Source organism: Psammomys obesus, unplaced genomic scaffold (genome assembly GCF_907164565.1).
Source record: "Psammomys obesus unplaced genomic scaffold, mPsaObe1.curated_primary_1811, whole genome shotgun sequence".
NCBI lineage: Eukaryota > Metazoa > Chordata > Mammalia > Rodentia > Muridae > Psammomys > Psammomys obesus.
Window position 1 is genome coordinate 5,900,901 of NW_026596069.1, and position 13,796 is coordinate 5,914,696.

The 13,796-nt window shown below is 39.4% G+C and overlaps 1 protein-coding gene across 1 annotated transcript in view; it reads right to left on the reverse strand.

The window, feature by feature from the left end:
* Nucleotides 1-2,217: 2,217 nt before the first annotated feature.
* Nucleotides 2,218-13,796, reverse strand: part of Pik3c3 (phosphatidylinositol 3-kinase catalytic subunit type 3) — an 81,198-nt gene continuing 69,619 nt past the window's right edge. Inside the window, exons 24-25 of the mRNA XM_055625662.1 lie at nucleotides 6,841-6,966; nucleotides 2,218-2,631 (exon numbers count right to left, since the gene is read on the reverse strand). Of these exons, the coding sequence (XP_055481637.1) occupies nucleotides 2,617-2,631; nucleotides 6,841-6,966 (141 nt within the window). The 3' untranslated portion in view covers nucleotides 2,218-2,616. The remainder of the gene's footprint in view (nucleotides 2,632-6,840; nucleotides 6,967-13,796) is intronic.

Here is a 13,796-nt window from a genome sequence, read left to right on the forward strand (position 1 = left end):
ACTATAAAAGGCAAAATTAATAGTAACTGTCACCTTGATGAAAATTCCTAAATGCAGACTAGTAATGGATTTTGCAAATTGAAAAAGCAAACTGCCTTACAGGTTAATAAGTCACTTTGCTGCTTTAGTGGAATATAGCTCTAGCTCTTGCAGAAAAGACCTTCCTCTGACCCCAAAACACACTTGTTAGCATACATCTTAGGTAATAGTTCAAATACTGTCTGTAGATGTAATTGGAGGTTACTGTCAAAATTACTTCACTCAAACTAGAGAGGGCAATGAACTGATCTGCTTTTTGGACTATAGTACCTGCTCCATACCATGCAGAAAACCCCACAAATTTCAAGCTAATCAGTATTACGCTTCTGAACATATTATCAAAGTATCTCACCAACAAAAAATATATGTAATCCTCCAATGGCTGAGCTCTTCGGTTACCTGGGATTTCAACTGTGAAAAATTATAGTTTGGAGTTTAGCTTTAAACTGACAAATTCTTAAAAACCTTAGACACAGCCCACCCCTTCCTCATCAAGTGTCTCCCTCACATTCACTATTAGAATCTTCTACAGGAAACTGGAAACATGTGACAGGCCAAGTTCAACCTGGACTTGCTGGTAACATCAGCACACCTAGCCTGAGTTTTTTGAAGTCCTCTATAAGGGCAGCTTTTCTTTTACCCAGGATTCCCTGCTGAGGAAATTCAAGACTATATAGAAGAGATCACTGCTACTTCCTACTCACTAGGGATTTTCCATCTCCAGCATATCCTCTTCTGAATGCCTTACTCCTCCAGCTTTTCCAATCGTCAATATTCTATAAAGTGCTAAATCTCAAATACTTGAGAGAGGCATAGATTTGATTTAAATTTCTGTCTGTAGAGAGTGGAGCAGGCCAACTGGGCACTAACAGGTACACTTGTTGCTTTCTGCTGACTGCAGATGTAGCACCAGATATTTCAAGCTCCTGCTGACTTCCCGCAATGGTGACTGTGCCTTGACGTGTGAGCTAAAACACACCTTTTATCTGTTATGCTATATTATCATAGCAACAGAAAAGAAACGACGACAGAAAGTTCAAGAGCAGCCCATGCTACCTAGGAAGTTACAGGCCAGCTCCAGCTAACAGTGAGACCATGTCTCAAAAATCTAAAAAGACAAAAAAAAAAAAAAAAAAAAAAAAAAAAAAAAAAAAAAAAAAAAAAAAGTAAAGGGGGTTTAGAATATGCAAATCCTTATGGAGACATATTTTCATAAGGAAATAACAAGGGGTAGAACTTCATTACTAGTATGTTAAGTTTTAAAAATAGCAAACCTAATGTAAAAAATTAAGTTTAAAAGGTTGCCTGCGGCCAAGGAGGAAGGACGGATACTGAGTATGAAGAAACAGCTCTGAAGACAGACTGTAGCTGAAGTGGAAGTTGGTTTAGCTGACATCTGAGAGAAACATGACTCATCAGGTCTGGCTTACTACAAGCAACATTAGGCAGAGGGAAGGCAGTCTTGGTAAACAAGCCTTACTCAGCAGTGTTTGCCACAGAATTTCCTATTAGTGCAAGAATCATTTCCTGAATAGTGTATGCTTCTCTATACACAATATGTTGAGTTTGTAAAGATCAGTAAGATGGTACACTCTGTCACACCTCTAAAATGCTCAGGAGACTACACAGCTCAGGATCTGACCTTGTCCACTTGTTTACACGTTTGTGAGGCTTGGTCTCCTGTGCAACAACAGACATGAGGAATCCACAAACTTCTTAAAGCTGAAGATACTTACCACGATAGCTGCCAATCCCAGAGGCTATAGAAACCTTGTTCAAAAGTAGAGTATGAACAGGGCCAGTCAGAAAAGAAGGAGAAAAAGCCAACAGACGGGGCCTTGGAAGTAACGATGGAAGGGTTAAAACTTCTGACCACAAAAAAAAAAAAAAAAAGACACTAATATATGAAGGAAAGGGAAAAGGGGGCTGGCCAATTACTTTAGGCACAGATTTCTCATGGTGATTTAGAAGATATTTTTCTCTATCCTTTTTCTAATCTGTGAATGTTTTATACAAACTGTGATGATAAAGATAATATATACCAAAGAATCTTAACTAGACAGAAACAAATGAACAAAAACAGTGGTAGGGAGAAAGAGAGAGGGGAAGAGAAGATAAAAAAAAAATCTTCAAAATTAAGAAATATGTGCTGTCCTTATGGAAAAGGAAAACAAAGACTCAGAGGCTAAAGTGCTTTACTGTTTCATAATAAAGCTTCCCAAGAATTCCTAAAACATATACATACTCTTCTATCTTTATACATTATGAAACATATATACAGTGATTTTTGGCTTGCTCAGAAGTCCTTACATAGCTGAGGATGGCTTCAAACTTGCAGCAATCTTCCTACCTCAGCCTCTGGTGTTCTGCAATTACAGTTGTGAGCTACACCGTTTTGTACACAGCAGCTTTAAACAAACTCTCTGTGCCAGGAATAAGCAGCTGCATCCAAGGAGACAAAGCTTGGGCACGACGTAATTTCTCTTCTTTGTTCTTTCTCTCTTGTCTTTAGTATACAGCAGTAGCTTCTCATGTGTTTTCTTACTGACCAGGCATCACAATGAGACACATCCACTTTCATTTTCTCCAGTACTATCAAAATTAAAAACAAAAATAATTTAGTTTACTGTTCATGAGAAAAGATAAAAACACCAATCAATAAAAGTGACTTTTATCACTTTGCTAAATGCTGAGAAAGAGGATCAGGACTGAACTGACTGTGTATGAGATTCCTGAGGGTTGGTGAGAAATCAGTTATGGGGGAGGAATTGCTGGGTCATTGTAAGTACAAGACCAAGATGACAAAATTATTATGTGGGCGAGAGAAAAAACAACAACAACAACAACAACAAAAAAAAACCCCAGCCTCCAGCCAGCACTGGAAGACAAACCGTCCCAAGCACACTCCAAAAAGTGTGCTTAGCTCTCAGTGCCACATTGGGTATAACTGGGTACTAGCCGTTTCTCCCAGAATGTAAGTGCCGAATTCTGCATTGGTCTGAAAACCAAACCTAAAGCAGTTATGAATAAAGAACAAAGCCCAGTCCGAGCCGGGCACATCCTGTACCATCCACACCCCTCACACAGTTAGTGCCTATGAGCTGCACCATGTGGGAACGGACAGGGAGAAATCTTACTGTCAAGAGTTCTAGTGTGCAGACACCTGTGAAACTGCCAAGATTCTGATTGAATTTAATCTAATGCAAGTTAAAGCATCAACTTGAGTAAGAATACGGTAAAATGCTTATTTTATGCTAATGAAAGAAATGTTTTACATTTTCAGAGGCAATTTTAATATTTTCATTAAGGGATCTATCAAAGAAATGAACTCTCTAAAGGATAGTCTTTGATACACTCAAAATCTCGAAGCAAGAACCCGCTTAGTTTCGTTGGGTAATACCCGCAGATCTCACCAGCAGGAAGCACACTCCTAGCACAGCACAGGTGTGCTGCTGCTGGCTGGAGTCAGGGTGACACTGTGGAAAGAGACAGTCTTTTAAAAAAGAACCTACACGTTCTTTTTGAAAGCTTTCACAGGATAAATATTGAAAATGCTGGTAAAAGGCAAACTGTAAAGCACTCTTACTGACATGCTAACAGTCGGAAGATCCTGGAAGCACTTCAGAAATAAAATCCCCATGCGTGTTTATGTATGTTTTTATGTGTGTGTAAGAAAAATCCTGTGATGGAACAGATGGTCTCAAATGCTTTCTTAAACACTTTAGAAGTATCTGTCTATGGGGAAAAAGATTAAGAATACTAAGTATGAGAGTTTGTTCCAAACATTCAGCTTCCAGCAGCCTTGAGATCTCAAAAAGGGCCTAAGAAATCTCACACCTAAGACTCAGGAAGCACTGCAGAAGAAAGAACAGAAAGCTTGTCAGAGCTAAGAGTTTGCTGTCAGATCGTGTCTCCTAGTAATATCAGAAGCTACATCCAAAAAGGCTTACCAACATGACTCCCAAATGTGAGCTGAACAAGATGAAACCAGTGAACATGCCAACCTTGAGAGGGAAAAACCTATGAGATCTTAACCTACACCAAAAACTATGTTCAACTGAGGAATGCTGGAAACAGGGGAGGTGCTCTTCCCAAGGAAGAGCACACCAATTGATGGTCCAGTGCCAAACAGCTCTGAAAACATACAACTAACAGATGGTATTCAGTGGAGATATATGTATATATAAACATATATATACATAGACATACATATATACACATACAATATAAATATATGCACAAAATAACAAAGAAAAAAGGAATTTTAAGGAGAGCAGGGGATATATGTGAACGTTTGTAGAGAACAAAGGAAGACAGAAATGTAATTATAATTTCAAAAGTAAATAAAATAAAATAGTTTATAGTAATACAAGTCTGGGCAATAAAACAGCAAGTATTAACTGGTTTTACTTGAGGCAGGTGAGGAGGAAACAGGGACAGACAGACTTTCCCCTAGGATCACATGGAAGTGTTTAAAAGCCTTTCTTACACAGGTAAATGGAATATGTATGAAAGAAAAGTAATATTCAGTGAATTTTAGTGGGCACCATTACGGTGATGGCAGTCCTCTACCTTGTTACCTATTGGCCTCAATTTTCCACACAGTAAATGTATGTCACAGGCAAGACAACTTCGTGAGGTAATGTAGAGCGCTCACATCACTGCTGACACATACAGGCATCTGATAGGAGGCTGCTGGGTCTGTTATTACTGTTTCTCAGCCATTATGACTGTTGCCTTGTCGGTCCTCCTGAGAAAAGCTAAATGTGTTAGGAATAGATGTGGAACAAGGGCTGATACCTCATTGTTTGTGCCACACAATGATGAAACCTTAGTTATTTAAACCGCTGCTTAGGGAATCATCTGGTTCTTCAGAGAATTTCTATATTAACAACTATAAAAGGGTTTTAGTGAAGACTATCTTTGGTAACAGAACTCGGTATTTTGCTTTGTTCCAGGGGAAATTGTACACTTCTATTCTTCATCCTAATGGTGAAATGAGGACCACATGATGAGAACTCTCAACGACATCTACAGCTTTTCTTTAGACTTAGTTTGAATCTAGAAAAGAAAGTAGACCGATGCCTTGTGCTCCAAGCTGACTGGTTATTATGGAAAGAGGTTCATTCTTTATAGAGCTGAACAGGAGGAATTACATATAAGCTGAGCACTGGGTCGTCTGAAGGATGTTAGTTAGTATTTGGCTTAGAGTGTGGCTAGTTAACAACAGCCATGGCTACCTGGCTTCAATCTTCAGGTAAACATGATTGATAAGCCAACAGAATTGGGCTGTACTGGCCAATACATATACAAGGAAACTTCAAAAACCCAGAACACAGGACCAAAGTATGAGCCCTAGAAGGGACTACTATGCTAGTCACACAATTAAAACAACATGCAAACCTCGGAAAAAATCTCTGCTGCTTAGCACAAGAGAACAGCAGGGCCTCAAAGAGCAGATATTTCTGTTCCCATTTACATGCTAGGCTGAAGAGCAAAGGCCACATGATATTTATAGAAGGAAATAATAAAATCACACAGGGTTTTGTGGGAATGCTTACTACTTAGGACACTTATAATTAACTGTTCAAAATTTAGTGTATGTTTTATTTTCTATTTATTTATTTATTTATAGAACCCAAAATGGTAATGTATCTATGTCTAGGGCTAAGTTTTTAAAGACAAAGTAACAACAATTCTCACAAGGAGGTTTTCTCTTCTGGATAGACATTATCTGACACTGACCTTTTAACCTAATCTGGCTTCATCAGAAAATTTTGTTAAGATCAAATGCCAAGGTCATCACCTGATGGACTCAAGAAATAATTAAACATTTATATTATTATGGTTGCTACTGCTGTTAATGCATAAAACCAAACACAACAACTTAAAAATAACTGAAACAAAATAGGTATTAGCAGTATCACTCTGGCTTCTTGCCTGCCGCAGGTGTTTTGAACATGCGCACAAACCTGTCACAGAAGAGATCACACACAATCTTCACATATGCCAAAGCATATCTGACCAGAAAATTTAGAATAACAGTTAAAGAATGAATAGAAATAGACTTTAATACAGGGAAGGGTTACAAAACAAAACAAAAAGCTTTTACTATTCAAGAGATTATCAAACCAAGAAAACCTACACTAAAACACTCTTCAGAAAGTGACAGTAAAAGAGTAATAAAGAGGTAAGTAAAGAAACAGCAAAGGCTTAGTGACATACTAGATATTGCTTGACAGATCCATACGAAGACATTGAACCTGAGAGTGAAAAACAGAGTTCTGAGAATAGAGAGTAAGGGAAGACCTTCACAAGAGAAGCAGCCTGACTCCTCTGCCAACCATCTTCCTTATGAAATTCATACACAGAGCATATCATATCTGAAGGTCATTATCCAGGGCTGCCATGCACAAGTTTCCTCATATACCAGAGATACTGCGACCATGAATACTGAGCCATGTCAGTGAGGGATGTAGACTGCTTTCCCTGAACTCCAAACTCCTTTCCTTACACTCCAGCATTTACTAAAACCCCAAAAATGTCCAAGTCCACGTGCCGAGACTTCCAACCGGGAAGTTTCAAGAGGGATTTGCACTAGACTACACACAGACAAACATTCCTACGAAGGTTCTACAATGTTCCTCTATGCTGCCTTCACCCACTGCTGAGCTGTCACTAAGGTCTGATGGGAAAAGAGAACCCAGAAAGGGCAAGGAGGCCAGCCAGCAGGTAAGCGTCTCTGAAGACTCCTTAGTACCCAGCAAGGGTGGGATGGGCACACAGCCTGCGCGAACTTACCTGGGCAAACTTATGGATCTGTTCCACCACCGCAGCGAACAATGCGTGGACGCTCTCGTCGATCAGACTCTGCATGTAGTGCACTGCCTCCTCATCTGACAGGTCCAAACGGAACTTATCCTGAACCTAGAGAGAACCAGAGACAACATCAACCTTTTAATGAGTGAGTCAGCAATATGCTCTGAAGAGACAGAATCACACTGACACAGCCGTCATTAAGATCCAAGAGTTAGATCAGTAAGGAGCTCTGAAGCCTCACTTCCACTCACACTCTTAGAAAAAGAAATGCCACTACTTTAGCTCCAAGTTGCAGTTTAAGCTTGAGCATTCTAGCACAGGGTGAGAGCATATTAGCAGCCCTCACCTGCACACACCTTGATGGTCACTGTCCACAAGAACTACATCAAACACTGGCAAAATAAGCACAGCTTCTGAAAAGCCTTTCCTGCAGACTGCAATCCCCTGGATCTTGGCAAGAGATTGTTTCAATGGATCTAAAATGTCCAAAGACGGGATTGTGTTTTTAGGTCATATTTTAAGGCATTGTTCATTTTTAGTAGCATTAAGTACTAGAAAAGGAGTGTATGCATGATGTACATACATGTGCCTGTGTTTTTCCTAAAACATAACAGCCAGTACGCCTGAAGAACTACTGTGGATAAAACTCCTGTAAGCAGTGCAGTCTCTTTTCTGACTCCACGATGGCCCTGATGAAGACAGCATTTTTATCCTCAGAAATCAAGGACGCTGGAAGCTCCTACAGGAACTCTTAACCGGTAAAGAGAGTGTGTTTCCAGACAGTCTTATGTCCTGCACGTAATCAGTGCACTCTGCTCCTCTACTATAAATGACCCACATGCAGTTCAACATAAAATAGAACGAGGATTTCCAAGTGGACAAACTGCTTAACTTTGTATTTCCTTTCATTCTGACAACACTATGTGGTCATCAAATTTACCCTCCATTACCTGCTTAGCTGCATCCCACTTGCGTTAACATCCCCTTCTTAGCTAGTCCTCTAACCCTGCTTTGACTCTCCTATGTCTTCCGTTTCTTTGGTTTGGGTTTATTAGGTGTGCTTCGACAAGCATGGATAGGGAGCTATTTATAGGATGTAACTATAGAATGCTAGCTGAGAAGGAGAAAGGAGAGGTAACACAACCCACAGGCACAGCAAGCTGCACTATGGAGGTAGACCACGTGATTTGATTCTGCAACCCAGGAGAGAGAGGCAAAAGAAAAGCAGATGCACCACATAGGGACAATTTGTCACTTTGGAGGGCTTTCATAGGACCTTGGTTCTTTCATAGGACCCCATGGAATAACAATTATGCTCCTTGAGTTTGAATTTTTACTCTTCAGGTTTCTCTGTGGCAGGTTATCTGGCAACTCTGGTACTATTTCCAGAACACACACAGACTCACACAAATCAGAAAGCCTAAGGACCAAAGTAAAACTCTAGACTAATTTAACAAAATTTGTGTACTTAATTCAGGTGCCTCCATTGAAGAAAGAAAATATATAATTGGCATAAAATGTTCTTTACCAAATATGACACATTTTCTCAGCCAGTACTGCTTTCCTTGACTTGTGCCAGGCCTCCTGCCATTAACTGCCTTCAGGCTTCCTGGAGTCTGCTGATACAGCAAGCTATAGCCTGCAGCCTCTCCTTTGTTCTGTGTATCTTCCATAAACATGCAACTTGCTGTGATGCCTGGGTAAGTTAACACTGTGCCTGAGGGGCCACAGCTATCATTTATTTTTGTCTTCCTGCCCAGTTCTTCTGATGCACTCACGCCGCAGCCACTGATCAAGCGTGTTCCCTCAAGTGCGTGCACACACGCAGCAGCAACTGCCCGCCTTCCTGGGAACAATGGCACTGGTACCTCCTCAGTGTGCTTCCGCTCACTGATTCTGTGTTCTCTGGCTTTGTGTCACATTTGTCTTATCTACTAACGTACCTCTTAGCATGCACATTCTAGATGGTATGGAATAGAGACTGTAAATTCTGTTGTGTTGATGTGAAGATTTCATCCTAGTGGTAGGCAGGTAAACTGGCTGAGCTTACACCAAACATTCAGCACAGCTGAACACTTGTCTTAGTTTTAAGCGTATTTATTTACTCAAACAATCTGGAAATTGCCTTGAAGCAAAAAGTCATAAACTGAAAATTTTATTCACTGCTCCACACCCACTCTGCTTGTGCTTGATGCTGAAAACTCAGTTCTGTTCATTTGTACCCTGCCTTACAAGTGCCACTTGCAATCTTAGTCACTGTTGTGAAATCGGTTGCTCTAACACTTAGTACAGGGGTTATATCAGAACATGGAAAGACACCTGAACATTCTGAGTGCTTCCCTGTTTGGGGAATGCTGGCATTGCCTGGTTCCTGAAGATCCGCTTGTGACCTTGTACACAGTAGATCCATTTCAACCGTTGTATTTGCAACACACAGCCTCTTAACCAGCAATAACATTTCCGCAGTGGTTAATTACCAGATGCTCATATGATCTAAAAGCATAAATGAACCGAATAGGTTCTGTTATAAGCTGCACTGACATTCTAATCAACAGTGGTATCTCTAGTGACTGTAATACTGGAAATTCCTAGACCCCAAACACAACAGTCTTAAGCAGGCAAAGCACAGTTTAGCTTGGGGCCTCCATTTGTTTCCGAGTTATATATACACTTAGCCTTCACTTACACTTGGCTGCACAAGGCCTTTACCTGCATGCAATATGCACACACACCTCTCTCCAAAGATGCACCCAGTGACGTCAAACACATTGTACTCCCGCTACCCTGCATCAGGCTATAGAAACTCCTATCTCTGAACAATGGTACAATTTTCCCTGTTCTTGCTAATAATTGAATTTAGTCTTTTATTTACAAAGAATAATTTGCTAAATGTGAATCCAATAAAATTAAACCTATAGATTGGCTTAAAGTTTCTGCACCATACCAGAACTGTACAGCCTAAATTTGCTATATTCAATCATACACATATATCTTAACAATTCCAAGTCTGCAGGATGATTTTTCCCAATAAAGCCCTAGAACACATTTTCAAACCAAGAAGCACAGTGCTTTTGTTTCAACTTTTTCTGAGTGTTCATTTTTACACAATATAAATATAAAACAATATAAAACAATCTTTTAAAAAATAACTTAGTTTTGGATCTCCCACACAGAAGCAACTTTCAATTAAATGAAATGTTGACTTTCCTCATTAAATTCTTTGTATTCAGAAAGCCAGATTACGTTGGGTGTGACTCTGGGAAATGAAGGCAGAAGAATCATGACTTAAATGCCAGCCTCAGCTACAGAAGACCCTATCTCCAACTTAAACAAACAAACAAAGAAAAAAAGCAAAGAGAATATTTTCCCTTTAGAAACATCTTAATAATGTAATCATAAAAATGACTATAACAAAGGAACACATTTGATTCATCCTGATGAAAGAAAAAGTTTTAACAGCATTTTCTTGCTTAGTTCATTTATTTGTGCTGTATTGGAATACAAAACCAAAAATCTTTAGTGTAATAGAAAAGAATTTAAAAGAGTAACTAAAAAACAGATGCAATCTAAATCACCACCCAAACATGGTTATGGGAGAGCCACCGCTGGAAACTGCTTACACAAGACAGGAACTGTTGTAAAAGCAAATGAAAGCCTCGAGCTTCCCACACTGCATGAGAGCTGGTGCCACTGTGTCTATAGGCTGATCCGACAGGAGCCATGGGTAATCTTACAGGAACCATGGGTAATTTAATTTTATATGTTACCTCAAATACAGTCAGCTAGTTATAGCCTCTTATAATATATATAATTTCTTTGTTTTAAAGTTTAGTAGGAAATCAATTTAAAGAGAGAATGTCGCCACTAAATTCTCCAATAGAAAACAGTACCTTAAATGACTGAATAAAGTTGGCATCAGAGTTTAGAGATTTCTTTTTAATTACTGAAATAAAGGGATCAGGGATGACAAAGCACGACTGTTAATCAGTCATGTTTATAATATGTGGATCCATTAAACATCTTCACTTTAGTACCTTCCCCCTCCTGCCCTCTAAAGAGAGTTACATGTTTTACAAAGCTAGGAAGATTTGAAACTCCTAGAAGATAAGATCATCCTTTCCAAACCACCATCCCTAGTCACAGGGCTAAGGACTGTGAGGGAGTACACACTTTGTCATTTTGGTGCTATTGGCTTATGAAATGTCTTTCCTAAATTTTCTCATGAAGAGTTTGTATCACTCCCAGTGGGGCTGTTCCTGGCCACAGCTAACATCATCACCATCACTGACAACTCAAGATGCTGCCCCAATTCCCTTTTCTCATCTTTATCGCCCACCATTATCTCAGAAGCTGGAACTTGTATTCAGCTTATCCTGTTGTCTGTTTCTCTTACTACAAAGTGATTTCTGTGATACAGGGAGATGGATTCTACTACTCTATCATGCGAACACCAGGCACGACTTCACAAATAAATCAGCTGCTCACCTACACTGCGGTGAATGAGACAGGGAAAGGGAAGGACTGGCCCAACCTAGGGCAAGAGCAGCATTTTCATTAAGGCAAGCAGATCCTTAACACAGTCAAATGGACAGTGACTGCATATTTGCTGGCAGTTTTTAATTTACTTACTTTTTTCTTTTTGAGATAATGGTAGGCGATAAAGATGGAACCCACATGGCACAGAATTTGCTATGTAACCCAGGCTGGTTGTGTGTTCCTTTATTTATTTAATTAACACACTCTCACTTCTGTGGTTTGTTTGTGTGTGTTTGTGTATGTGTGCGTGTGTATGCATGCGATTCTGGAAGTCAGAGGATAACTTTCAGGAATCAATTTTTGCCTTCCACCATTGAGGTTCTGGGGATCAAAGTCAGGTCTTGGTGGAAAGTACCCTCTCCTACTGAACTTCCTTACTAGCCCAAAAGTGTTTATTTTCATATGATTTCAGCATTTCACAAATATAGTTTAGTATTTGTAAGGACACATATTATACTTATGTAATAAACTAACAGGATCTACTTGCTCACTGCTGGAAATGAATTCACTAAGCTTTGGTTATAGTAACAAGAAAATTAATTTTATCAAAATACATTTTTATTTATTAAACTATCTGACAGTCTTTGTTCCAAGTAACTGGCTTGAAAGAATTATGGCAGTTTTGAGTGAGCTTTTCATGTAACTAAGCTTTGCTTGGCACACTGACCCACAGCTACTAGGCATTTCTGGTGTTTACAGCTGATAATGGCACACTAACACCTGACCTGCAGGGAGAGGAAGTTGCCCAACATGAGCTTCAGGGTGGTGACCTTTGAGCAGAGCACACAGGAACAGAAAGGCACACACACTTATCCATAACACGCAGTGTTCATAAAGACAGGAAGGCACATACATTTCTCTATAACATGCAATGCTTGTATTAACAGAAATGAACACATATTTATCTATAACATGCAGTGCTTCTATTAACAGAAAGGCACACACATTTCCCTGTAACATGTAGTGTCTGTATTAACAGAAAGGCAAGCGCACTAATCAATAAAATGAATGTTTAGGTAACACTGGAGCTCTCCTTCAGAAAGTGACAACCCGATGGTGTGGGAAAAGCCATGTATACTTATCTCCAGTCTGATGAAGTCTTAGAGTAGCAGCCTAAGGAAACTTAACACACCTATTTAATGTTCCCTGTCTCTATGCAACATTCTTATCCCCCAGTCTGTGAATTAAGGGTCTTACGATCTTTAAATGAAGATCAGAGACCTTCCTATTGCTGCTGCTTCATTAACAGTCAGGGCCCATATTTACGTAGAACCCTGTTAACTCCACTTTACATTTTAGAGACATTGTGTGTTCTAGCAAATTTATCTGAATCACAAAAATGTTAAGTGCAAAAAACAATTTCCCACAGAATTATAAAGGCTGCTACTTACGAAGTTAAGCACAGAACATGTTAGGGCCTCTGAGGCAATCTGACCTGTGCTCCTGTGAACAGCAGCCTCATACTCTACTTCTGTGTTCCCCTAGCTGCTCTGCTGTCCTGTCAGTTACATAATGAACTAATGGTGGCAACCACTACCCCAAAGTATAGAACCTACTTCTTTTGAAAGAAGCAAATTTTAGTCAACTACAGCATAAATTTTAAGTATTGTAACTGTGTACTTCACATTTTGATGAAAGATCAGAAAGCAGAAATATTATTTTTTGAAATATCAATTTTGAAAAAATCTGGGAAAATGTATTTTAAAGTTCTATTTAACTGAAATACAGTAGTAGGAATTACAAGTCTATAAACACCTCACAAATTTGCTTTTTTTTGCTCATTATTCATGATGGGAATTGCTTCATGCTTTAAAATGATGTTTTAAGGACACCTGGTAAGGGAGCCACATGATTTCCTGAAATAGGTGGCAGCTCAACAGAGGATGTAGTGAGATCAAGAACTGGCCAAAGAAACCACTGCCTATGGTGGCATGACTTAATAGCCACGGACACCACTGTCTGTGTTACAGTTTAATAGGCATAGAAAACATTGTCCATGGCACAACTTATATGGCCACACAAACTACTGTCTATGGCACAGTTTTAATAGGCAAAGCAACCACTGTCTGTGAAACCACTTAACTGGCCAAAGAAACCACTGTCTAACACAAGTCTGATAAATACTGCCAGTGATTTCACAAATGACTTCTGATCATCCATACACAGAGAAGAGTGAACATGATGGAGATAAGATAAACAAGCTTAAAGGAAACTACCAAAAGAGATCTTTAACATGGCAGATGCGAACAACATGGGGATCACGTGAGGTCTACTGCAGGCATCCTTCACATCTGAAGAGATTTTCATAAATAAATTATATTTTCTGATGGATAGGCTTTAGTCAGTAAAGCAAAAGTACAAAGACAAAAAACAGGACACACAAACAGTCTATCTCATTTGAA